We start from the raw sequence: 26,001 nt of genomic DNA, 5'->3' as shown, positions 1-26,001 counted from the left end.
ACAAAGTCCAGCGCAGACACCGGTCCATGCACAGAATGGCACAAAGGCCAGCGCAGACACCGGTCCATGCACAGAATGGCACAAAGACCAGCGCAGACACCGGTGCATACACAGAATGGCACAAAGACCAGCGCAGACACCGGTCCATGCACAGAATGGCACAAAGTCCAGCGCAGACACCGGTCCATGCACAGAATGGCACAAAGACCAGCGCACACACCGGTCCATACACAGAATGGCACAAAGAGCAGTACACACACCGGTCCATGCACAGAATGGCACAAAGACCAGCGCAGGCATGGGTGCACGTGCAGAATGGCACAAAGACCAGCATGGACACTGGTGCATTTACAGAATGGCACAAAGACCAGCGCAGACACCGGTCCATGCACAGAATGGCACAAAGACCAGCGCAGACACTGGTGCATACACAGAATGGCACAAAGACCAGCGCAGACACCGGTCCATGCACAGAATGGCACAAAGTCCAGCGCAGACACCGGTCCATGCACAGAATGGCACAAAGACCAGCGCAGACACCGGTGCATTTACACAATGGCACAAAGACCAGCGCAGACACAGGTCCAAACACAGAATGGCACAAAGACCAGCACAGACACCGGTGCATTTACACAATGGCACAAAGACCAGCGCACACACCGGTCCATACACAGAATGGCACAAAGAGCAGTACACACACCGGTCCATGCACAGAATGGCACAAATGCCAGCGCAGACACCGGTCCATGCACAGAATGGCACAAAGACCAGCGCACACACCGGTCCATACACAGAATGGCACAAAGAGCAGTACACACACCGGTCCATGCACAGAATGGCACAAATGCCAGCGCAGACACCGGTCCATACACAGAATGGCACAAATGCCAGCACAGACACCAGTCCAAGCACAGAATGGCACAGAAACCAGCGCAGACACCGGTGCATACACAGAATGGCACAAAGACCAGCGCAGACACCGGTCCATGCACAGAATGGCACAAAGACCAGCGCAGACACCGGTCCATACACAGAATGGCACAAATGCCAGCGCAGACACTGGCGCATGCACAGAATGGCACAAAGACCAGCGCAGGCATGGGTGCACGTGCAGAATGGCACAAAGACCAGCATGGACACTGGTGCATTTACAGAATGGCACAAAGACCAGCGCAGACACCGGTCCATGCACAGAATGGCACAAAGACCAGCGCAGACACTGGTGCATACACAGAATGGCACAAAGACCAGCGCAGACACCGGTCCATGCACAGAATGGCACAAAGTCCAGCGCAGACACCGGTCCATGCACAGAATGGCACAAAGACCAGCGCAGACACCGGTGCATTTACACAATGGCACAAAGACCAGCGCAGACACAGGTCCAAACACAGAATGGCACAAAGACCAGCACAGACACCGGTGCATTTACACAATGGCACAAAGACCAGCGCACACACCGGTCCATACACAGAATGGCACAAAGAGCAGTACACACACTGGTCCATGCACAGAATGGCACAAATGCCAGCGCAGACACCGGTCCATGCACAGAATGGCACAAAGACCAGCGCACACACCGGTCCATACACAGAATGGCACAAAGAGCAGTACACACACCGGTCCATGCACAGAATGGCACAAATGCCAGCGCAGACACCGGTCCATACACAGAATGGTACAAATGCCAGCACAGACACCAGTCCAAGCACAGAATGGCACAGAAACCAGCGCAGACACCGGTGCATACACAGAATGGCACAAAGACCAGCGCAGACACCGGTCCATGCACAGAATGGCAAAAAGACCAGCGCAGACACTGGTCCATGCACAGAATGGCACAAAACAAGCGCAAAAAACCGGTCCATACACAGAATGGCACAAAGACCAGCACAGACACTGGCGCATGCACAGAATGGCACAAAGACCAGCGCAAGCATGGGTGCACATGCAGAATGGCACAAAGACCAGCATGGACACTGGTGCATTTACAGAATGGCACAAAGACCAGCGCAGACACCGGTCCATGCACAGAATGGCACAAAGACCAGCGCAGACACTGGTGCATACACAGAATGGCACAAAGACCAGCGCAGACACCGGTCCATGCACAGAATGGCACAAAGTCCAGCGCAGACACCGGTCCATGCACAGAATGGCACAAAGACCAGCGCAGACACCGGTGCATTTACACAATGGCACAAAGACCAGCGCAGACACAGGTCCAAACACAGAATGGCACAAAGACCAGCACAGACACCGGTGCATTTACACAATGGCACAAAGACCAGCGCACACACCGGTCCATACACAGAATGGCACAAAGAGCAGTACACACACCGGTCCATGCACAGAATGGCACAAATGCCAGCGCAGACACCGGTCCATGCACAGAATGGCACAAAGACCAGCGCACACACCGGTCCATACACAGAATGGCACAAAGAGCAGTACACACACCGGTCCATGCACAGAATGGCACAAATGCCAGCGCAGACACCGGTCCATACACAGAATGGCACAAATGCCAGCACAGACACCAGTCCAAGCACAGAATGGCACAGAAACCAGCGCAGACACCGGTGCATACACAGAATGGCACAAAGACCAGCGCAGACACCGGTCCATGCACAGAATGGCACAAAGACCAGCGCAGACACCGGTCCATACACAGAATGGCACAAATGCCAGCGCAGACACCGGTCCATACACAGAATGGCACAAATGCCAGCACAGACACCAGTCCAAGCACAGAATGGCACAGAAACCAGCGCAGACACCGGTGCATACACAGAATGGCACAAAGACCAGCGCAGACACCGGTCCATGCACAGAATGGCACAAATGCAAGTGCAGACACCAGTCCATGCACAGAATGGCATAAAGACCAGCGCAGACACCGGTGCATGCATAGAATGGCACCAACACCAGCACTGACATTGTCGCATGCACAGAATGACACAAATGCCAGCGCAGACACCGGTCCATGTACAGAATGGCACAAAGACCAGTGTGCACACCGGACCATACACAGAATGGCACAAATGCCAGCGCAGACACCAGTCCATGCACAGAATGGCACAGAAACCAGTGCGGACACTAGCGCATGCACAGAATGGCACAAAGACCAGCGCAGACACCGGTCCATGTACACAATGGCACAAAGACCAGCGCAGACACTGGTCCATACACAGAATGGCACAAATGCCAGCGCAGACACTGGTCCATACACAGAATGGCACAAAGACCAGCGCAGACACCGGTCCATGTACACAATGGCACAAAGACCAGCGCAGACACCGGTCCATGCGCAGAATGGCACAAAGACCAGCGCAGACACCGGTCCATAAACAGAATGGCACAAAGACCAGCGCAGACACCGGTCCATGCACAGAATGGCACAAAGACCAGCGCAGACACCGGTCCATACACAGTATGGCACAAAGACTATCGCAGACACTGGTGCATGTACAGAATGGCACAAAGACCAGCGCAGACATCGGTGCATGCATAGAATGGCACCAACACCAGCGCTGACATTGGCGCATGCACAGAATGGCACAAAGACTTGCGCAGGCACCAGTCCATACACAGAATGGCACAAAGACCAGCGCAGACACTGGTGCATACACAGAATGGCACAAAGACCAGCGCGGACACTGGTCAATGCACAGAATGGCACAAAGACCAGCGCTGACATTGGTGCATTTACAGAATGGCACAAAGATCCGCGCAGACATCGGTCCATGCACAGAATGGCACAAGGACCAGTGCACACACCGGTCCATACACAGAATGGCACAAAGACCAGCGCAGACACCGGTGCATACACAGAATGGCACAAAGACCAGCGCGGACACTGGTCAATGCACAGAATGGCACAAAGACCAGCGCAGACACCGGTCCATACACAGTATGGCACAAAGACTATCGCAGACACTGGTGCATGTACAGAATGGCACAAAGACCAGCGCAGACATCGGTGCATGCATAGAATGGCACCAACACCAGCGCTGACATTGGTGCATTTACAGAATGGCACAAAGATCTGCGCAGACATCGGTCCATACACAGAATGGCACAAAGACTTGCGCAGACACTGGTGCATGTACAGAATGGCACAAAGACCAGTGCAGACACCAGTCCATACACAGAATGGCACAAAAACCAGCGCAGACCCTGATGTTTGCACAGAATGGCACAAATGCAAGTGCTGACACCAGTCCATACACATAATGGCACAAATGCCAACGCAGACGCTGGTGCCTGTAGAGAATGGTAAAAAGACCAGCGCAGTCATGGGTGCACGTGCAGAATGGCACAAAGACCAGCATGGACACCGGTACATTTACAGAATGGCACAAAGACTTGTGCAGACACCGGTCCATACACAGAATGGCACAATGACCAGCGCAGACACCAGTCCATGCACAGAATGGCACAAAGACCAGCGCAGACACCAGTCCATGCACAGAATGGCACAAAGACCAGCGCAGACACCAGTCCATGCACAGAATGGCACAAAGACCAGCGCAGACACCGGTCCATGCACAGAACGGCACAAATGCCAGTGCAAACACTGGTGCATGTACAGAATGGAAAAAAGACCAGTGCAGGCATGGGTGCACGTGCAGAATGGCACAAAGACCAGCATGGACACCGATGCATTTACAGAATGGCACAAAGACCAGCGCAGACACCAGTGCATGCACAGAATGGCACAAAGACAAGTGCAGACACTGGTCCATGCACAGAATGGCACAAGGACCAGTGCACACACCGGTCCATACACAGAATGGCACTAACACCAGCACTGACATTGTCGCATGCGCAGAATGGCACAAAGACCAGCACAGACACCGGTGCATGCACAGAATGGCACAAAGACCACCGCAGACACTGGTCCGTACACAGAATGGCACAAAGACAAGTGCAGACACTGGTCCATGCACAGAATGGCACAAAGACCAGTGCACACACCAGTCCATACACAGAATGGCACAAATGCAAGCGCAGACACCAGTCCATGCACAGAATGGCACTAACACCAGCGCTGACTGGGGATCTGATTGAAAACGTATAGGATTATGAAAGGATTGGACACTCTGGCAGGAGGAAACAAATTTCCGCTGATGGGGGAGTGCCGAACCAGAGGACACAACTTAAAAATACGGGGTAGACCATTTAGGACAGAGATGAGGAGAAACTACTTCACCCAGAGAGTGGTGGCTGTGTGGAATGCTCTGCCCCAGAGGGCAGTGGAGACCCAGTCTCTGGATTCATTTAAGAAAGAATTGGATAGAGCTCTTAAAGATGGTGGAGTCAAGGGTTAAGGAGATAAGGCTGGAACAGGATACTGATTGGGAATGATCAGCCATGATCATATTGAATGGCGGTGCAGGCTCGAAGGGCTGAATGGCCTACTCCTGCATCTATTGTCTATTGTCTATTGTCTATTGACATTGGCACATGCATTGAATGGCACCAACACCAGCGCTGACATTGTCGCACGCACAGAATGGCACAAATGCCAGCGCAGACACCGGTCCATGTACAGAATGGCACAAAGACTTACGCAGACATGGATGCATGCACAGTATTGCACAAAAACCAGCGCAGACACCGGTCCGTGCACAGAATGGCACAAGTGCCAGCACAGACCCCGGTCCATGCACAGAATGGCACAAAGGCCAGCCCAGACACTGCACCATGCACAGAATAGCACAAAGACCAACGCAGACACTGGTGCATGCGCAGAATGGCACAATGACCAGCGCGGACACTGGCGCATGCACAGAATGGCACAAAGACCAGTGCAGAAACCGGTGCATGTACACAATGGCACAAAGACCAGCGCAGACACCGGTCCATACACAGAATGGTACAAACACCAGCGCAGACCCTGATGTATGCACAGAATGGCACAAATGCAAGCGTAGACACCCGTCCATGTACAGAATGGCACAAAGACCAGCGCAGACACTAGTGCATGCATAGAATGGCACCAAAACCAGAGCAGGCACCGTTCCATGCACAGAATGGCACAAAGACCAGTGCAGACACTGGTCCGTGCACAGAATGGCACAAAGACCAGCGCAGACACCGATCCATACACAGAATGGCACAAAGACCAGCGCAGACACCGGCCCATACACAAACTGGCACAAATGCCAGCACTGACATTGGTGCATGCAGAGAATGGCACAAAAACCAGAGCAGACACCGGTCCATGCACAGAATGGCACAAATGCCAACGCAGACACCGGTCCATACACAGAATGGCACCAAGACCAGCGCAGACACTGGTGCATGAACAGAACAGCTCAAAAACTAACGCAAACACCGGTGCATACACAGAATGGCACAAACGCCAGTGCAGACACTGGTCCATACACAGAATGGCACAAATGCCAGCGCAGACACCGGTCCATGCACCGAATGGCACAAAGACCAGCGCAGACACCGGTGCATACACAGAATGGCACAAAGACCAGCGCGCACACTGGTGAATACGCAGAATGGCACAAAGACCAGCGCAGACACTGGCGCATGCTCTGAATGAAGTGCGCAAACTGATCCCTGCTGGAATCGCTCTATTGCTAACGGAGGTAAATGCTCTCAAAAATACCATTCCTTAATTCACGAGCAACGTCATAGCCAAATCACGCTGCTGGAACTCGTGTTATCCTCGAACTACCTGTGTTTCAGATGTCCAGCATCTCAGTACTTTGCTTTTATTTTAAAAATTGTGATGTGATCAGGCAGAGCCAACCTGGCTTTGAGAGGGACATCATGTTTAATTAATCTATTAGAATGTTTTGACAAGGTAGCATTCACAATGAATAGAGGGGACAACTTTGTCCCTACCTGCACTGTTCATGCCCCTCAGAACTTTGTACACCTCAGACTTCTCTGCTCCAGTTATCTGGTCTCCCTCCATAGCTGAAATAAACCAGTCTAGGCAACGTGTATTTTTAAATCATTCATGGGATGAGGATGCCACTGGCTAGGCCAGCATTTATTGCCCAGAGGGCAGTTAAGAATCAATCACATTGCTATGGCTCTGGAGTCACATGCAGACCAGATGAGGTGAGGCTGGCAAGGTTTACTTCCCTGAAGGATATTAGAGAAGCAGATGCATTTTTCTGACAATTGACCATTGATTCATGGCCATTGTTAGACTCTTAATTCCAGGTTTGCTTTAACATGCTCTCTAATGCATCACATCCTTTATATAGTGTCGTGATTTGAACTACATACATTACTACAGCTGTGACCAAACTAATGCCCTCAACTACAATATATACCACTTATTTAGATGATGGGACTGTATGTATGATAGTTAAAGTTCCCGTGACTTTGAGCTATGCATGAAGGTAAGGTGCTAAAAGGAGGTGGAAAGTCTCCATCTGGGTTAAGTGAATCGGCAAAAAAATTGGAAGATGAGATATAATGTGGGTAAGTATGAACCTTTGACAGGAAGGATTGAAAAGCAGAATACTATTTAAACTGAGAGTCTGCAAGCCTGAGGGTACAGAAGCTAAGGTGCAGGTACAGCAGGTAATTGGGAAGGCAAGTGGAATGTAATTCTTCATTGTAAAGGATTTAGAATATAAGAGTCCGGAAGTTTTACTGCAGTTGTTCAAGGCATTGATATGGTCATATCTGAAGTACTGTGTCATGTTTTGGTCTCCTTTTTAGAAAAAAAAATGTAATTGCTTTAGAAACAGATTGGAGATGGCCTACTTGACTCTTTCCTGGGGAAAAGCAAGCTAATGAAAAAATATTGAACAGGTTAAACCAGTATCACATGAAATTTAGAAGAATTACATGTGATCTTATGTTTTAAAGAAGATCTTGAGGGGCCTATATAAAATGGATACCGGAAGGATTTCTCCTGAGGAGAAATATTTCTATTAAAATGTGGGCACCAAATGATTAAAGGACTAGAATCAAAATTTTAGTTTCTTTTCAATTTGAAGAGAGAGTAGCAAAGCCTGTTTCAACAGCCAATGACAGCTTTACGAGTTTTATTTTATTTAACACTTAATAATTCAAACAAGCCCCTTCCTTAATTGCATGTTAGAAATCTAGATTGAATTCACAATATGCTTTGTACATCTAAATCTGAACATCCTCACATTAAATATCACGACTGGTGAAAGAAGCAATATTGGACATGATTGCTCAGAGCTTAAAGATGCCCTGATCCATAATTCTCCAGAGAAGTAGAAGCTTCCACACAACATTCAGCTGATCTCTCTCCTTTCAGCAAATTGCAGGGCTGATCTTGAGAGGTAGAAGAAAACAAAGGAAAGCAATAGAAATAAGGTTGCCTTACATGGCATTTCTCACGTCCAAACTATCAAATCACATCAGCACAGCTTTGAAACTGCTTACTAGCACCTTCTTACACTGTCATCAGTCACGAGCCGAGTTTAAGGAGAAACACAATGAACCCAAATGTCAGAATCCTAGGAAAGGCCCAACAGTGTCATACCATTAGTGCTCTCTTTCCAGGAACTCAAGTCTACCCGTGGAATGTGGTTGCATTTGACATATCCTTCTGGGAATGGCCTGTATCTAAACACGTCCTGCGGGACGTCTTCAATCTTGGTGTTCTCACAGATCAATCTGGGGAATGAAATTTGTTGAAGAGCCTGCTGCTGGTTGGCAGTAAAAACGTCTTTGTTCTGCCACCAGAATCTAAAGCACAAAAAACACGATAATTCAGACGGGTGTAAATGCTCTGGCGTACATTTATCACTCAAACAATTTCAATAAAGAAAGATTAATTGGATATTGTGTCTGTAAGACATTACTGGGAATAATTGAAAACTTAGCAACAGTCACTGTACAAGGTCATTAATCTATGTGAAGAATTTGGAACTTTTCCAAGGGACGTGGTAGACACTCTATCATTATAACTTCTTTCTTGTTCTATTCTGCAGTTTATACCTGTTAGCACTAAAGGGCATTGAGAATTAGTCTTCACCTATTCTCCTACTACAGTTAGCACTTGGGATTAAATGATATCATATAGGGATAAATGTATTCAGATATATTAAAATGTTGAAATAGTCCATCTTGTTGACTTGCCTGAGTCTTTCTTTAACTCAGGAGTTCAGATTCTAAAACTGTCAAATTGTAGGGACCTGTGTTGGTGCAGATACATCTACACTTGCATTGTCAAAGCCTAGAGGCCTATCGGTGTGTCTCAGGTCTGAAATATGGCATACATATATTGGAAAGTAGTATTTTTCAGCAGGTCTGTGAAATAAGACTCATGATCAACAGATTTCTGATCTGAAAGGGAAAAGGGAAGAGAAGCTACCAACAAGCTTCTTCTGGTATTTCTGTTACATTAGTCAGCGGAGGTGAGGTTGCAAATGTTCATCAATACAATGACATATGTGTCAAGGATCCTATGTTAAAAATCACACAACACCAGATTATAGTCCAACAGGTTTATTTGGAAGCACTAGCTTTTGGAGCGCTGCTCCTTCATCCGGTGGTCATCTGGTGTTGTGTGATTTTTAACTTTGTACACCTCAGTCCAAAACTGGCGGTCTCCAAATCAAGGATCCAATGGTAATTTTAATGGCGATAATGTTGGAAATGTCTGAAATTCTAGAAACTGCAGTTAAGAGGATGTCTAAACACGATAATAATATTGTGGAAGAGAACTGGGTGTATCATGGTGGAGGTTATAGTGGTAAGTGTGGGATGAGTAGTGAATGAGATGGAAGCATTAGGGCTAGCAATGCCAACTTTTGATCCATGTTTTTGGTAATCACTGAGAAACAAAATTTAGGCCACCTGGAGGGAAAAGCTGTTTCATTGAAGGGGGAAGACTGTAACACAGTGTACAAATTGATTTCTTTGAAAGTCTCAATATTTCTCTTACCTGTCTCCATCTCTCAGGTTCTTGAATTGTTGTCCTATCAAACAGGCAAACAGAGGACCGACCCTGCCATCTTCCATGAATGGTTCTGAGATGCCCCCCAGCCACACATCAATGTTGTCTGGACTTCCATACAACTTAAGGAGGTTAGTTGCAAGTTCCATATTGTTAAGGACGCGAGAAAGATCCAAAATATTTTGGGGTTCAGAAAGTCCACAGAACCTGCGCCACGCATTATAACCTGAATTTAAAGAGTAAAGATGGTGATTATTGTTCTGTTTCTAATTTAAGGTAAGTACAAAATAAAATTAGTGAAAGAAGATGCAGAGTATGATGTCTTCACTAATTTCAAATTAAGCACAACAAAATCTATTTCTCAATGTGCTTGCTGGTCCATTTCATCAAATGTAGATTTTGTGCTTAGTGAACTATAATCAGAATGTGCAGAGAGGCAGGAAAAGCATCATCAATTACGCTTGAGACTGAAACAGTTGAATTAGCAGACCAGCTTTTTACTGTAGTCATTTTCTATTACCCTGAAGCCCATGGTCTCGAGAGCGCTGTATGTTTATGGCAGACAGGTCCAGCCCTATGTGGTGTGGTGGTACAAACAACTTCTCACGTAGTTCATCTGGCATCATGGAGCTTTGGGACTGCAATTTGGCAGGGTAACCAAACAAGCCTCGAATGATTGGGTCAATTCCACCTAAAAATCAAAACACATTGCTATTTCAAGTTTAATTCTTCTTTCTTTTGCAGTAGAACATTTGCAACTATGTGTGCTACTTTCACATTTTATGTCTTCTTAAAACTTTACCTTGAAACTGTTAACCTAAAACTTGAAGTTGTGCATCAGCATTAGTTCAAATCAAAATTACTGATCAGATAATCTGCAAATGACTTATGTTTGATTTGGGAGTGTTTGATGGGTTACTGTAGATATATTTTATATTAATCAATACAGAAAGCAATTGTGAAAAGTGGAAAGGAGGAATCACTCAGAAAATAAAGGCATATAAGGAAAGATATGTGAGTAATGACAAGGGAAAATTGATAGATCAGTCATTCCACTGATTTCATTGAGTTGAAAATGCAATAGATTGTCGGATAAATGGGATGCATGGATGGATGGGCAATTTGGGTGACCACTTGACCAGATTATCACGCAGATGATGAAGATGAAAATTTACCACCAATGGATAAGTGGAAGAGATAGAGACTGATGGTTCTGATTTAAAGTGAATAAATGTAAAGTAAAAATATCTGTGAGTGATTCAAGCAAGGCTTGATCGAAGGACATTGAAATGAATAGATGAATAGAAGGAGGTGAGCAGTCAAATTTAATTCCCTGGAAATAACAACAGGTTGAAAGAACCATAAGAAAGAGCTGACTGCATTTTATATTTCTAAATAAGGGCATAGAGTACAAAACATAAGAAATAAAATTTAAATTTGAACAAAGGATTTGAGAGGCCATTGTTTGAGTACTTAGAGTAGCTTTAGGAATTAATGTAATTATGTATTAAAACACTAAACAGTATATGGCAGATTTAATCTGGGATTGGTAACTATAAAACATAGGGGTGCAATGAAATGATTTGAGGTGATTTTCACTGGCAGACAAGACAATAAGAGGTGATTTAGTATAATTTATTGTTAAGTTACAAAGATTTTGATGAAATGAAATGTAGATTATTTTGTCTAATTAGGGAGACTGCGATGAGGAGTTATCTATTTTGAAATTTTAGATGAAGACTGAAGTTTCTATGATGTAGAAAATTATTGATTGATTTATTGTCATGTTTCCCAATGTACAGTGAAAGAAATGCTTTACTATAGACACATGGAAGCTTTTCCAATGCAACTTTGATGCATTGCAGTGCAACCATTGTATCACTTACAAGAATATTGGATAAATATTTGAAACAGAGGAAGATATGGAGTTAAGTGGAAAGTATATAACATTGACATTAGGTTTGATATGTTTTAAATCATTTACATAAGAAGATCATAAGAAGGCAAAGCAGCAATCAGCCATTTCGGCCTATTGAACCTGTTCCACCATTCAATATGGTCAAGATTCTTCGACTGTGGCTTTTACTTTCCTGTCTGCCCCTCATAGCCCTAACTATCATAAAATATCTGTGGGGTTGGTTAGATGTTGGGGAAAATACCACTGCCACGATTCTCATCATATTCAATTGTTCGATCGTGGGTGTTTGATTATTTGAGTCATGTAATAGTGTCTGATTTTATAGTCAATCCTGCACCCACCTATTACCCCACTGTGGAAGGGAAGATAATGAAAAGATGGTAGAGAGAAAATCTGGACTTGGAGGAGATATGCAGATATAATTTAGGTATAACTGTTTGATTGAGGTTAGTGTGTGTATCAAGAGATTGTTGGAGAAGATTATATGGAAATATTATAGTTACATTAGCTAGTAGATGACTGAGGGTCATCTTTAGTGTAGATACACACATGGAACATACATATCATTGTATTGCGTAAGGATATAAGAAGTGTTTGCTGTTCAAAGTAGAACATGTTGCCAGAGAGACTTCAGATTCATTTCTGATCTTGTAATTTCCAGCACTCATGCCATACCTGGTCATGAGTATTTGACGTAACATGGTGGAGAGAACTTTATTCTCTATCTAGCCTGTGATTTACATGAGTGCTTGATGGGACAGTAGTATACTTTTTCTAACTTTATCCATCTGTAAAAGCTGCTTATTAATTCTGAAAGCTAAAATTAGACCAATGTTCTATAATCCAGCACACACTTAACCAGTGAGCATTCATAATTTGAATTGGTTGTTATTTTATAGACATCTGAGCTGCTGTTTATTTCAAGGGGGAAAAGTGATGTTGAGTACCTTTCTCAAGTAAATTCCCTGTAGCAAAAAAGGTGTCATGCAGGAGCATGCTGGGATACCTCGGGTCCTCCTGGTATTTTTCATTATAACGTTTCATGGTTGGCTGAATCGTGACATGTCCAAAGCGCATTGCTGCTGTAGCGAAAACATTAGAGAGGCTGGGATCTACTGATGCATTGTAGCCTTGGTATTGACGGAGATATTTTCCTGTTGCATCCTTGCCAATTACTAGGGGAACATAATCCCTATAATTTATTATCTGTCAAAACACAATTATTAATCTTTATAAGTGATGAGCAAGTTTAGTGTTTGGAATAGTCACTACAGGTATGTTCTCTGTTAATTTTTTTTACCAGCTTTTCTTATTTTTCCTCACTGTAATCCTTTGCTCCAAAATAGGCAGCAACTCCTCAGATACTGAAGTAGTCCATGTTCAAATGCAACAAGATGTAGACAACATCCAGGATTGGGCTGACAAATGGCAAGTAACATTCGTGCCTCACAAATGCCAGGCTTTGACCATATGCAATAAGAGACAATCTAATTGCTGCTCCTTAACATTCAATGGTGTTACCATCACTGAATTCCCCATTATCAACCTCCTGGGGGTGTTAGCATTGACTAGGAACCCAGTTGGTCCCACCACATAGATATAGTGGCTACAATAGCAGTTCAGAGACTAGGAATACTGCAGTGAGTAACCCACCTTTTGACTCCCCAAAGTCTGTCCCCAATCTAAGAGGCACAAGTCAGGAGTGTGATGGAATATGCCCCAATTGCCTGGATGGGTGCAACTCTAACAATACTCAAGAAGCTTGACACCATCCAGGTCAAAGCAACCCAATTGATTGGCATCACATCCACAAGCAATCACTTCCTCCCTTACAAATGCTCAGCAGGAGTCATGTGTAATATCTACAAGGTGCATTGGAGAAATTCACCAAAAAGATCCTTAGACAGCATCTTCCAAGCACCTCTCTGCTTCCATCTAGAAGGACAAGGGTAGCAGATATATGGGAATACCACTACTTGCAAGTTCCCCTCAAGCCACTCACCATCCTGACTTGGAAATATATTGTAGTTCCTTCACTGTTGCTCGGTCAAAATCATGCAATCCTGTGGGGCTACCTATAGCACTTGGACTGCAGTGGGTCAAGAGATAGCGCACCACTACCATCTCAAGTGCAACAAGGGATGGACAATAAATGCTGCCCAGTCAACGATGCCACGTCCAATGAACGTTTCAGAAAATTCAATGGGGCATGGGCTAAATATAGGGCTAAAGCATTTTGCCCTTAATCCTTTGATCTGTATTACAGCTGAGAGTATGTGATCCCAGAATTATATAGAAAACTCCAACTTTGTAATTTCTTCCCATTAAACATTAGTAAGAACAAATCAATGTTCTTTACAAACACCACAAACCCTGTAGGTTTATCAGTCAAGAATTCAATACGGTTTGGTATAGGCATTCTTAAATGAAATTTGGAAATATAAAATGATAAATCTTAGTGATTGCAGGCTTCTCTACATTACACTGTCCAGTTACTCTCCTAGAATGAATTAGAGTCAGCAGCATTAAAGTTTGATCATGTTCGAAATTACTCTCTGGTTGGAAAGACTTGAATGTGTGCCATTAATAAACACATACTTGATGTTGTAGTTGTGCAGCCTTCATGTCTCAGGATCCACCAAGGGAGAGTGAAGACATGAGAAGAAGCAGAGAAGCTGTTGGGAGGTAGGCTAATTGGACAGGTGAGCACCATGGTTATACTGGCATCTTTCCTGCCACCTCAGAAATGAGGTTTTGACCACCTTGACTCACTGACGAAGAAGGCTGTTAAGTGGTCAATTAATAACCACCAAAAGGCCTCATCCTGCCCAAGACTCTAATTGCTTCAGCTCTCAGTGGGACAAGAAGGACCTGGCCTACTCCACTGTTGGACCAGCATGGGCAGGCTGTCAGTTCTTATAGGGGTTGAGATGTTGATTAATCTGCATGCATTTTGCAGGTCCAAGTGACTGGACCGAAGGCAAGTGGGTGGCCTCCGAGACTCACAGATCTACCCCTTGCTTTGCTTTTCCTGGAACTAAAGCTCCACTCCTATCTAAAACCCTCACCCGAAAACTGCAAAATCCCAACCATATTATACTTAGCATTCTGTTCAAGCAATGAGTAAATACTACAAAGCTGAGCATCTGGATAACTCAATAGGTTAACAAGTTGAAAGGATGAGGGGATAATTTTTGCTTTCATTATTTCGACAATAAACTGGCAGAGCAGAATATGTTGTGTGTCTCTTAAAGAACAAAAGTCCCAGGTCCAATAATTTCTATAAAAAAAAGGAAATCTTCACCACCAATTCATTGTCCAAGGAGTAAAGGTGAAAATTATCCCTTTACCTACGTAAACTAACAAATAAATAGAAACAAACAGAAATATGTGAAGATGGAGGGAAGGAAGCTAACAGGCAAAACAAATCCAGAGCCAGAGGAATACATGAGCAGGTTGTGAGTTCATGGAATGCCCTGCCAGTAGCAGTGGTGGACTCTCCCTCTTTATGGTCATTTAAGCGGGCATTGGACAAGCATATGGAGATTATTGGGCTAGTGTAGGTTAGGTAGGCTTCGGTCGGCGCAACATCGAGGGCCGAAGGGCCTGTACTGTGCTGTATTTTTCTATGTTCTATGTTCTATAATTATTGACAGCTTTGACAAAGGATCAGTTAGACTTGAAACGTCAGCTCTTTTATCTCCTTACAGATGCTGCCAGACCTGCTGAGATTTTCCAGAATTTTCTCTTTTGGTTTCAGATTCCAGCATCTGCAGTAATTTGCTTTTAATTATGCATGCATCTTTGGCTTGGGGCCTGCAATCATTAAGTTCTGCAATTTTGGATTTTTGAAGTTTTATATAAAAATGCCTGTATTAAACTTGTATTGAGTTAAGTTAGTTTTAATTGAACTTGTACAAAGTAAGTGTGATTGTGCTTGATGAAGTCAAGTAATAAATCAATTGTATAATTTAGTACTAACTACTAGGATTATTATTAGCTGTGGACCTACTCCCTTCCACCCCACCATCAGCTGGAGTTGTGCCTGTGAGTAAATGCTAGGTATAATCTGCAAGAATCCAGTGGGAGCAAGGTTCCCACAGAAGAAAAGCCAGCAGTCATTTAGGGTGGTGCGGTGGCTCAGTGGTTAGCACTGCTGCCTCATAGCACCAGGCACCTGGGTTTGATTCCTGCCTCAAACAACTATCTGTGTGGAGTTTGCACATTCTCCCCGTGTCTGCGTGGGTTTCCTCTAGGTGCTATGGTTTCCTTCCACAGTCCAAAGATGTGCAGATCAGGTGAATTGGCCATGCCAAATTGCTCATAGTTTCAGGTCCATTAGTCAGGATTAAATGTTGGGGAATGGGTCTGGTTTGGTTACTCTTTGGAGGGTTGGTGTGGACTTGTTGGGCCAAATGGCCTGTTTCCACACTGTAGGGAATCTAATCTAATCTTAAGCAGTCTCTGACAGAGTGACCTCTGAGTTAGTTCTGAAGTAAGAGAAAAAATTGCAACCCCAGGTAAAGTTTTAATGAGATGTGGTGACCCACCATGTCAATAACATTTTGGGAGCATGGGGAAACTTGCTGAGAAATTTGCAGGATATAGCTTAGCTGTATTTGCTCTTTAATGTAGTCTGTGGTGTGCTTCACTATAGCAACTTTGTTTCCATTTTACTACATCTTAATTCTAATTGGATGTTAGATTATGTTTATATCATAGATTGCACGGATCAAACTTTATACAGTAGTTTATTGCTTTTTTTTTAAATTATAAAATCTTGTGCCTTTTCTCTCTTAGTGTGTCACACGCCCCACTATTTTAAAGATAATAGAAATAAGTGACTTGTTAGGTTTCTAGAAAAGACTGTCAAATTTATGATACATTCTGTCTCCAGTCAGAATGGAACATATACTTGGCAGTCTTTACTGGGATCATAACAAGTCATTCATTTCTGTTATGTTCAAAGAATGGCTTTGAGCAAGAGATTTTCATACCTAGACATGGAATCTCACATACAGCAACATACAGAGACATAATTATGTCAAATGCCAGATGAAGAAGAGGTGAGGCTCTATCCATTTTGTCCTCTGCTACCCTTTAATTAATGTGTTTTAATGGTAATGGAACTGTTGACAAATCATACCAATCAATCTCTAACAAATAGATTGCAATAAACGATGGGCATGTTGTTGACATAATGTTTTGAGAATCCCTCATCCTAAATCCGCTATTTGATTCAAGATGGATCCATTTCTTTCTCTACCTGTTGAAATGCTCCAATGATTTTCCTCGCCTCCTGGTAGATCGTTTCTCCACTCCAATGTGGATTCAACTTCTTCAGTTCTCTCGCCAAGCGATTGTGTTCCCGAAGGAATAATGTATGAAAGCTGAGTAATCCCAGGTTTTCATTTGCACGGTTATCGCCTGTGTGAACATGATTAACATGCATAAATAATATGTAGGTAGGCAAAATTGAATCTATAGCATGAGGTATGAGCCCAGACTGGTGAATAAGGGATGTATTACAATGGAATAACGGACTGAATCGTGCAGTGGGTTAGCACACAACTTTCCCTTAAGGACCTGTACTAATATGTAACCACAAATGACAGGATAACATTTTCCTTGAAGCAATTACTGTAAATAGACTTTAAGTGAAATAGATTTGGATTACATGAACCCAAGACCCATGAAGACTTGTGATGTAACCTCAATTTTTCATCTTATTTATTAATAACTTACATGCAGGATCAGAAAGCTACAAATGAATTTGTGGGTTATATAAAGACCGGCAGTTTCACAAGTTACATAGATTGAGGCATAACATAATAGAGAGATAGAACATAGAACATAGAAGAATACAGCGCAGTACAGGCCCTTCGGCCCTCGATGTTGCGCCGATCAAAGCCCACCTAACCTACACTAACCCACTATCCTCCATATACCTATCCAATGCCCGCTTAAATACCCATAAAGAGGGAGAGTCCACTACTGCTACTGGCAGGGCATTCCATGAACTTACGACTCGCTGAGTGAAGAACCTACCCCTAACATCAGTCCTATATCTACCCCCCCTTAATTTAAAGCTATGCCCCCTTGTGGATGGATTAAGTGAATGGCAAACTCTGGCAAATGGAACTCAATGAAGGCAAATATAAGGACATTTCACCAGTTCCTCACAAAAGTTAAAGACCCAATACCAACATCCAATAGGATGAATGTTACCTACAAGATATCCTGCAAAGACTGTGAAAACACTACAAAGGACAAACAAGAAAAAAACTGACCATATGAGTGCATGAGCATCGACTCACCACTGCTAGACTCTCATTTCCAACCACACAGCCAACAAAGGATAAGAATTCAACTGGGACAATGTAACCATCCTAGCACAGGCTAAATAGAGACATGTGAGAGAGGTCCTTGAAGCCTGGCACTCCAACTGGAACTCAATCAATAAACACATTGAACTGGACCCTGTACACAAACCACTCAGTTACAGAACTGGAAGTACCAGAAAAAAAGAGACAGATAAATACCAGGTGCACAGACCACCAACACTGTATCAAAGATGCATTGATGATGTCACCTGGCGAGGTGACGAAACCTCTGCAGAAAACCACACCAACTCAGCGAAGGAATCTACGAGCTGATGAGGACATTTATTTAGGATGTGAAAGGATGGGGCAGAGTGCTTTCTAAATAGTGAAAAGGCGGAAATAGTAGAGGTCCAAAAGGATCCGTGTACCTGAATTAATAAAACACCATGAACAGGTGCAGCAAATAGTTTAAAAACTCTATTGGAATGTCGGCCTTTATATTTTAAGGACAAGAATACAAGGGGCAGCAATTCTGTTTTTTCTATACAAAATGCTGGTTAACCTAGACCTGGAATGCAATCTTTGGTGCCAGATCTTAGAAAGTATACATTGGTCATTGAAGAAGGGCAGCATAGACTTAATACAATTATACCTGCAACCTAAGGATTAAACTCTGAGAAGTGTTTACACATTAGATTGTATTTCCTGTAATTTAAGAGATGAAGGTATAGTTGGAAAAGGTATTTTCCACACTTAGAGCAGACTTAGCAGAACTGTGTCTGGTGGTTGGTGAAGCAATACTGCTTTAATGTATATAGTATGGTGTTCTAATGATCATATTATTGAATGTGTACAGTTAAAAATATCAACACCACAGGAAATCATACAAGACAATACCCGACAGAGCGTTTGAAACAATGCTGATTTGGTGAGGCTGTGTCGGTTTCTCTGTATATAGTCTACTGTTCACTGATGTGTTATTTTACATGTGAATCTACATAATATATCTCATAGAGAGTTGCCTTTTTGTTGAGATAGACATTTGGAAGTTTATTAACAAAATTATCAATGTCCATGGCTCTATATCACAGACATACACACGTAGTCAGGATTCTGCGCTTACTGAACATTACACTACTGACTACACATTGTATAACTAATTCCATTACAGGCAGAGACAGTGAAGGTGAAGTGGGTACCTCTATGCAGGTGTTGTGATGTTGTGTAACCGTCTTAAAGCTACAGCCCTGTTGGTCTGGGATTAATCCTATAATATACCATGGATCAATAGAGAATGTAAGCACTGGGTACCATTCATCAAGAGGGAAATTAGGAGGGCAAAAAGAGGACATGAGATAGCTTTGGCAAATAGGGTCAAGGAGAATCCAAAGGGATTCTGCAAATACATCCAAGACAAAACAGTAATTAGGGAGAGAATATGGCCCCTTAAAGATCAGCAAGGCTGCCTATCACAGGAATCGCAGGAGATGGGGAGATACTAAATGAGTATTTTGCATCAGTATTTACTGTGAAAAAGGAGATGGAAGCTAGAGAACTTGGGGGAATAAATAACGATATTTTGAAAAATGTCCATATTACAGAGGCGGAGGTGCTGGACATCTTAAAATGCATAAAGCTGGATAAATCCATGGGATCTGATATGGGGAAGCTAGGGAAGTGATTGTTTGGCCCCTTACTGTGATATTTGTATCATCAATAGCGTGTTGGAAGACTGGAGGTTGGTTAATGTTGAGTCACTTTTTAAGAAAGCTGGTAAGAAAAAGCCAGGGTACTATAGACTGATGAGCCTGACATTAGTGGTGGGTAAGTTGTTGGAGGGCCTCCTGAGGGACAGGTTTTATATGTGTAATGAAAGGCAAGGACTGATTAGAGATAGTCAGCATGGCTTTGTGCATGCGAAATCGTGTCTCGCTAACTTGATTGTGTTTTTTGAAGAAGTATCGAAGAGGATTGATGAAGGCAGAGTGGCAGAAGTGACCTATATGGATTTCAATAAGGCAATAGACAAGGTTCTTCAGGGTAGATTGGTTAACAAGGTTAGAATCACATGGAATGCAGGGAGAACTTGTCATTTGGATACCGAACTGGCATGAAGGTAGAAGACAGGGTCGTAGTGGAGGGTTACTTTTCAGACTGGAGGCCTGTGACCTGTGGTGTGTCAGAAAGGTCGGTGCTTGGTCCACTGCTTTACATCATTTATATAAGTGATTTGGATGTGAACATCGGATGTATGATTAGTGAGCTTACAGATGACACCAAGATTGAAAGTGTATTGGACAGCGAAGAAGGTTACATCAGAGTACAACAGGATCTTGATCAGATGGGCCAATGGGCGGAGGAGTGTCAGATGGAATTTAATTTAGATAAAGGTGGGGTGCTGCATTTTGGAAAGGCAAATCAGAGCAGGGCTTATCCACTTAATAGGGAGGTTTTCAAGAGTTCTTAGACCTCGGAGTGCAGGTTCATAGTTGCTTAAAAGTGAAGTCCGAGGTAGATATGATAGTGAAGAAGGTGTTTGGCATGCTTGCCTTTATTAGTCAATGAATTGAAAATAAGAGTTGGGATTTCATCTTGCACCAGTACAGGACATTGTTAGGCCACTTTTGGAATACTGCATTCAACTCTGGTCTCTCTGCTATAGGAAAGATATTGTTAAACTTGAAAGGGTTCAGAAAAGATTTACAAGGATGGTTCAGGGTTGGAGGTTTTGAGCTATAGGGAGACACTGAATAGGCTGGGGCTATTTTTCCTGGAGTTCATAGGCTGAGGGGTGACCTCATAGAGGTTTATAAAAACATAAGGGGCATGGAAAGGCAAGTAGTCAAGGTCTTTTCCCCAGGGTAGGGTAGTCCAAAACTGGAGGTCATTGATGTAAGGTGAAAGGGAAAATATTTAAAAGGGACCTAATGTGCAGCTTTTACATGAAGAGGGTGGTGTGTGTTAGAATGAGCAGCCAGAGGAAGTGGTGGAGGCTGGTACAATTACAACATTTAAAAGGCATCTGGATGGGTACATGAATAGGAAGGGCTGAGAGGGAAATGGGCCAAATGCTAGCAAATGGAACTAGATTGGTTTAGGATATTTTGCCAGCATGAACTGAAGGGTCTGTTTCCATGCTATACAATTAGATGACTCTATGACTCTATGATATGTTTATGTTAGAGGGCTGTAATGGAATAGCTGGGGAGACTAGGACAAAGAAAATAGTGCAGACATTAGAACCAAACTATTCAGGAATAGAATTATGAAACACATCTAAACACAATGGGTACTTACATTTTGATACTCTCTGCAAATAGCAATTGATACACGAGTAACGATTACGTTTAAAATGGAAATTGATAATTTGTTGTTAACCGGGGTATTAAGGCAAATGGGACGGTGTGAGTTGATGAAGGAATAGCCATGATTTCATTGAAAGGTAGAACAGGTTTAAGTGTTTGACTATTCTACTTCAGTTAATAGTTAACTGAGCAAACTTAGATGTATGGTGTGTTAAGTTGCAGTATGCCCACAGGACAGGAGCATTATGGGGGAAGTGTCATGGAGACCTTACTCAGTATCTGAATGAATCAGAACATGAACCAAGAGTAGACCATTCTGTTCATGGCTGTTCCAAAATTCCAAGTGGATGTCGGCGATGTAGGATGCTCCAGCTCAAGCTCGTCCACTCCACCTCTTCTTTATCATTTTTTCACAATCTTTTCCTCCCATCTCTCGGCCTCCGAAGCGGGAATGCCAATGAATGAAGGTTTAAAGCAGGAACACTAGCAAACAGCAGCTGGACTGGAGACACCAGGAACCAGCAGCTGGAGTGGGGACACCAGTGACCAGCAGCTGGAGTGGGGACTCCAGTGACCAGCAGCTGGAGTGGGGACTCCAGTGACAGCAGCTGGGGTGGAGGTGCCAGAGACCAGCAGCTGGAGTGGGGACATCAGTGACCAGCAGATGGAGTGGGGACTCCAGTGACCAGCAGCTGGAGTGGGGACATCAGTGACCAGCAGCTGGAGTGGGGACATCAGTGACTAGCAGCTGGAGTGGGGACAACAGGAACCAGCAGCTGGAGTGGGGACAACAGTGACCAGCAGCTTGAGTGGGAACTCCAGTGACCAACAGCTGGAGTGGGGACACCAGTGACCAGCAGCTGGAGTGGGGACTCCAGTGACCAGCAGCTGGAGTGGGGACACAAGGAACCAGCAGCTGAAATGGGGACATCAGTGACCAGCAGCTGGACTGAGGAATCCAGTGACCAGCAGCTGGTGTGGGGACTCCAGTGACCAGCAGCTGGAGTGGGGAAATCAGTGACCAGCAGCTGGAGTGGAGATTCCAGTGACCAGCAGCTGGAGTGGGGACTCCAGTGACCAGCAGCTGGAGTGGGGGCATCAGTGACCAGCAGCTGGTGTGGGGACTCCAGTGACCAGCAGCTGGAGTGGGGACACCAGTGACCAGCAGCTGGAGTGGGTACATCAGTGACTATCAGCTGGAGTGGGGATTCCAGTGACCAGCAGCTGGAGTAGGGACTCCAGTGACCAGCAGCTGGAGAGGGGACACCAGTGACCAGCAGCTGGAGTAGGGACTCCAGTGACCAGCAGCTGGAGTAGGGACTCCAGTGACCAGCAGCTGGAGTGGGGACTCCAGTGACAGCAGCTGGTGTGGGGACTCCAGGGACAAGCAGCTGGAGTGGGGAAATCAGTGACCAGCAGCTGGAGTGGGGACTCCAGTGACCAGCAGCTGGAGTGGGGACTCCAGTGACCAGCAGCTGGAGTGGGGGCATCAGTGACCAGTAGCTGGTGTGGGGACTCCAGTGACCAGCAGCTGGAGTGGGGACACCAGTGACCAGCAGCTGGAGTGGGTACATCAGCAACTATCAGCTGGAGTGGGGATTCCAGTGACCAGCAGCTGGAGTAGGGACTGCAGTGACCAGCAGCTGTGGTGGGGACACCAGTGACCAGCAGCTGGAGTGGGGAGTCCAGGGGCAAGCAGCTGGGGTTGGGACTCCAGTGACCAGCAGCTGGGACATCAGTGACCAGCACTTGGAGTGAGCACATCAATGACCAGCAGCTGGAATGGGGACATCAGTGACCAGCAGCTGGAGTGGGAACACCAGTGACCAGCAGCTGGTGTGGGTACATCAGTGACCAGCAGCTGGAGTGGGGACACCAGTGACCAGCAGCTGGAGTGGGGGCATCAGTGACCAGCAGCTGGTGTGGGGAATCCAGTGACCAGCAACTGGGATATCAGTGACCAGCAGCTGGAGTGAGGACATCAGTGACGAGCAGCTGGAGTGGGGACTCCAGTGACGAGCAGCTGGAGTGGGGAACACCAGGAACCAGCAGATGGAATGAGGACACCAGTGACCAGCAGCTGGAGTGGGGACTCCAGTGACCAGCAGCGGGAGTGGGGACACCAGGAACCATCAGCTGGAATGGGGACAAGAGTGACCAGCAGCTGGAGTGGGGACTCCAGTGACCAGCAGCTGGTGTGGGGACATCAGTGACCAGCAGCTGGAGTGGGTACACCCTGAACAGCAGCTGGAGTGGGGACACCAGTGACCAGCAGCTGGAGTGGGGACTGCAGTGACCACCAGCTAGTGTGGGGACTACAGTGACCAGCAGCTGAAGTGGAGACTCCAGTGACCAGCAGCTGGTATGGGGACTCCAGTGAGCAGCAGCTGGTGTGGGGATGTCAGTGACCAGCAGCTGGAGTGGGGACATCAGGGACCAGCAGCTGGTGTGGGGACATCAGTGAGCAGCAGCTGGTGTGGGGACATCAGTGACCAGCAGCTGGTGTGGGGATTCCAGTGACCAGCAGCTGGAGTGGGGACAACAGTGACCAGCAGCTGGAATGGGGACATCAGTGACCAGCAGCTGGAGTGGGGACATCAGTGATGAGCAGCTGGAGTGGGGACTCCAGTGTCCAGCAGCTGGAGTGGGGACATCAGCGACCAGCAGCTCGTGTGGGGACTTCAGTGACCAGCAGCTGGTGTGGGGGTTCCAGTGACCAGCAGCTGTAGTGGGGACATCAGTGACCAGCAGCTGGTGTGGGGACATCAGTGACCAGCAGCTGGTGTGGGGACACCAGTGACCAGCAGCTGGAGTGGGGACTTCAGTGACCAGCAACTGGAGTGGGGACACCAGGGTCCAGCAGCTGTAGTGGGGACACCAGGGTCCAGCAGCTAGAGTGGGGAAACCAGGGTCCAGTAGCTGGAGTGGGGACACCCTGACCAGCAGCTGGAAAGGGGACTCCAGTGCCCAGCAGCTGGGGTGGGGGCATCAGTGACGAGCAGCTGGAGTGGGGACTCCAGTGACCAGCAGGTGGAGTGGGGGCATCAGTGACCAGCAGCTGGTGTGGGGACATCAGTGACCAGCAGCTGGTGTGGGGACACCCTGACCAGCAGCTGGAGTGGGGACTCCAATGACCATCAGCTGGTGTGGGGACTCCAGTGACCAGCAGCTGGAGTGGGGACTCCAGTGACCAGCAGCTGGAGTGGGGACATCAGTGACCAGCAGCTGGAGTTGGGACATCAATGACCAGCAGCTGGTGTGGGGGCATCAGTGAGGAGCAGCTGGATTGGGGGCATCAGTGACCAGCAGCTGGAGTGGGGACATCAGTGACTAGCATCTGGAATTGGGGCTCCAGTGACCAGCAGCTAGAGTGGGGACATGAGTGACCAGCAGCTGGAGTGGGGACATCAGTGATGAGCAGCTGGAGTGGGGACATGAGTGACCAGCAGCTCCAGTAGGGGCACCAGTGACCAGCAGCTGGATTGGGGACACTATGGACCAGCAGCTGGAGTGGGGACTCCAGTGACCACCAGCTAGTGTGGGGACTCCAGTGACCAGCGGCTGGAGTGGGGACATCAGTGACCAGCAGCTGGAGTGGGGACTCCAGTGACCAGCAGCTGGAGTGGGGACATCAATGACCAGCAGCTGGTGTGGGAGCATCAGTGAGGAGCAGCTGGAGTGGGGGCATCAGTGACCAGCAGCTGGAGCAGGGACATCAGTGATGAGTAGCTGGTGTGGGGACTCCAATGACCAGCAGCTGAAGTGGAGACTCCAGTGACCAACCGCTGATATGGGGACTCCAGTGAGCAGCAGCTGGTGTGGGGATGTCAGTGACCAGCAGCTGGATTGGGGACATCAGTGACCAGCAGCTGAAGTGGCGACTCCAGTGACCAGCAGCTGGTGTGGGGACTCCAGTGACCAGCAGCTGGTGTGGGGACATCAGTGACCAGCAGCTGGTGTGGGGACTCCAGTGACCAGCAGCTGAAGTGGGGACGACATTTGTGACCAGCAGCTGGTGTGGGGACTCCAGTGACCAGCAGCTGGTGTGGGGATGTCAGTGACCAGCAGCTGGATTGGGGACATCAGTGACCAGCAGCTGAAGTGGCGACTCCAGTGACCAGCAGCTGGTGTGGGGACTCCAGTGACCAGCAGCTGGTGTGGGGACATCAGTGACCAGCAGCTGGTGTGGGGACTCCAGTGACCAGCAGCTGAAGTGGGGATGACATTTGTGACCAGCAGCTGGTGTGGGGACTCCAGTGACCAGCAGCTGGTGTGGGGACATCAGTGACCAGCAGCTGGAGTGGGGACACCCTGACCAGCAGCTAGAGTGGGGGCACCCTGACGAGCAGCTGGAATGGCAACTCCAGTGACAGCAGCTGGTGTGGGGCCTCCAGTGACCAGCAGGTGGAGTGGGGGCATCAGTGACCAGCAACTGGTGTGGGAACATCAGTGACCAGCAGCTGGTGTGGGGACATCAGTAGCCAGCAGCTGGAGTGGGGACATCAGTAGCCAGCAGCTGGAGTGGGGACACCCTGA

The 26,001-nt window shown here is 46.3% G+C and overlaps 1 protein-coding gene across 1 annotated transcript in view; it reads right to left on the bottom strand.

Annotated features, from left to right (window-relative positions):
• LOC140491400 (eosinophil peroxidase-like) overlaps positions 1-26,001 on the bottom strand; it is an 81,811-nt gene that overhangs the window by 5,857 nt on the left and 49,953 nt on the right. Inside the window, exons 9-13 of the mRNA XM_072589519.1 lie at positions 17,104-17,264; positions 12,785-13,043; positions 10,440-10,610; positions 9,908-10,145; positions 8,501-8,706 (exon numbers count right to left, since the gene is read on the bottom strand). Coding sequence (XP_072445620.1) covers positions 8,501-8,706; positions 9,908-10,145; positions 10,440-10,610; positions 12,785-13,043; positions 17,104-17,264 — 1,035 coding nt within the window. The remainder of the gene's footprint in view (positions 1-8,500; positions 8,707-9,907; positions 10,146-10,439; positions 10,611-12,784; positions 13,044-17,103; positions 17,265-26,001) is intronic.

The sequence above is a fragment of the Chiloscyllium punctatum genome, chromosome 19 (genome assembly GCF_047496795.1).
Source record: "Chiloscyllium punctatum isolate Juve2018m chromosome 19, sChiPun1.3, whole genome shotgun sequence".
NCBI classification, from domain to species: domain Eukaryota; kingdom Metazoa; phylum Chordata; class Chondrichthyes; order Orectolobiformes; family Hemiscylliidae; genus Chiloscyllium; species Chiloscyllium punctatum.
Note: the sequence above shows the minus strand (reverse complement) of the source record. Positions and strands in the feature narration are given on the sequence as shown.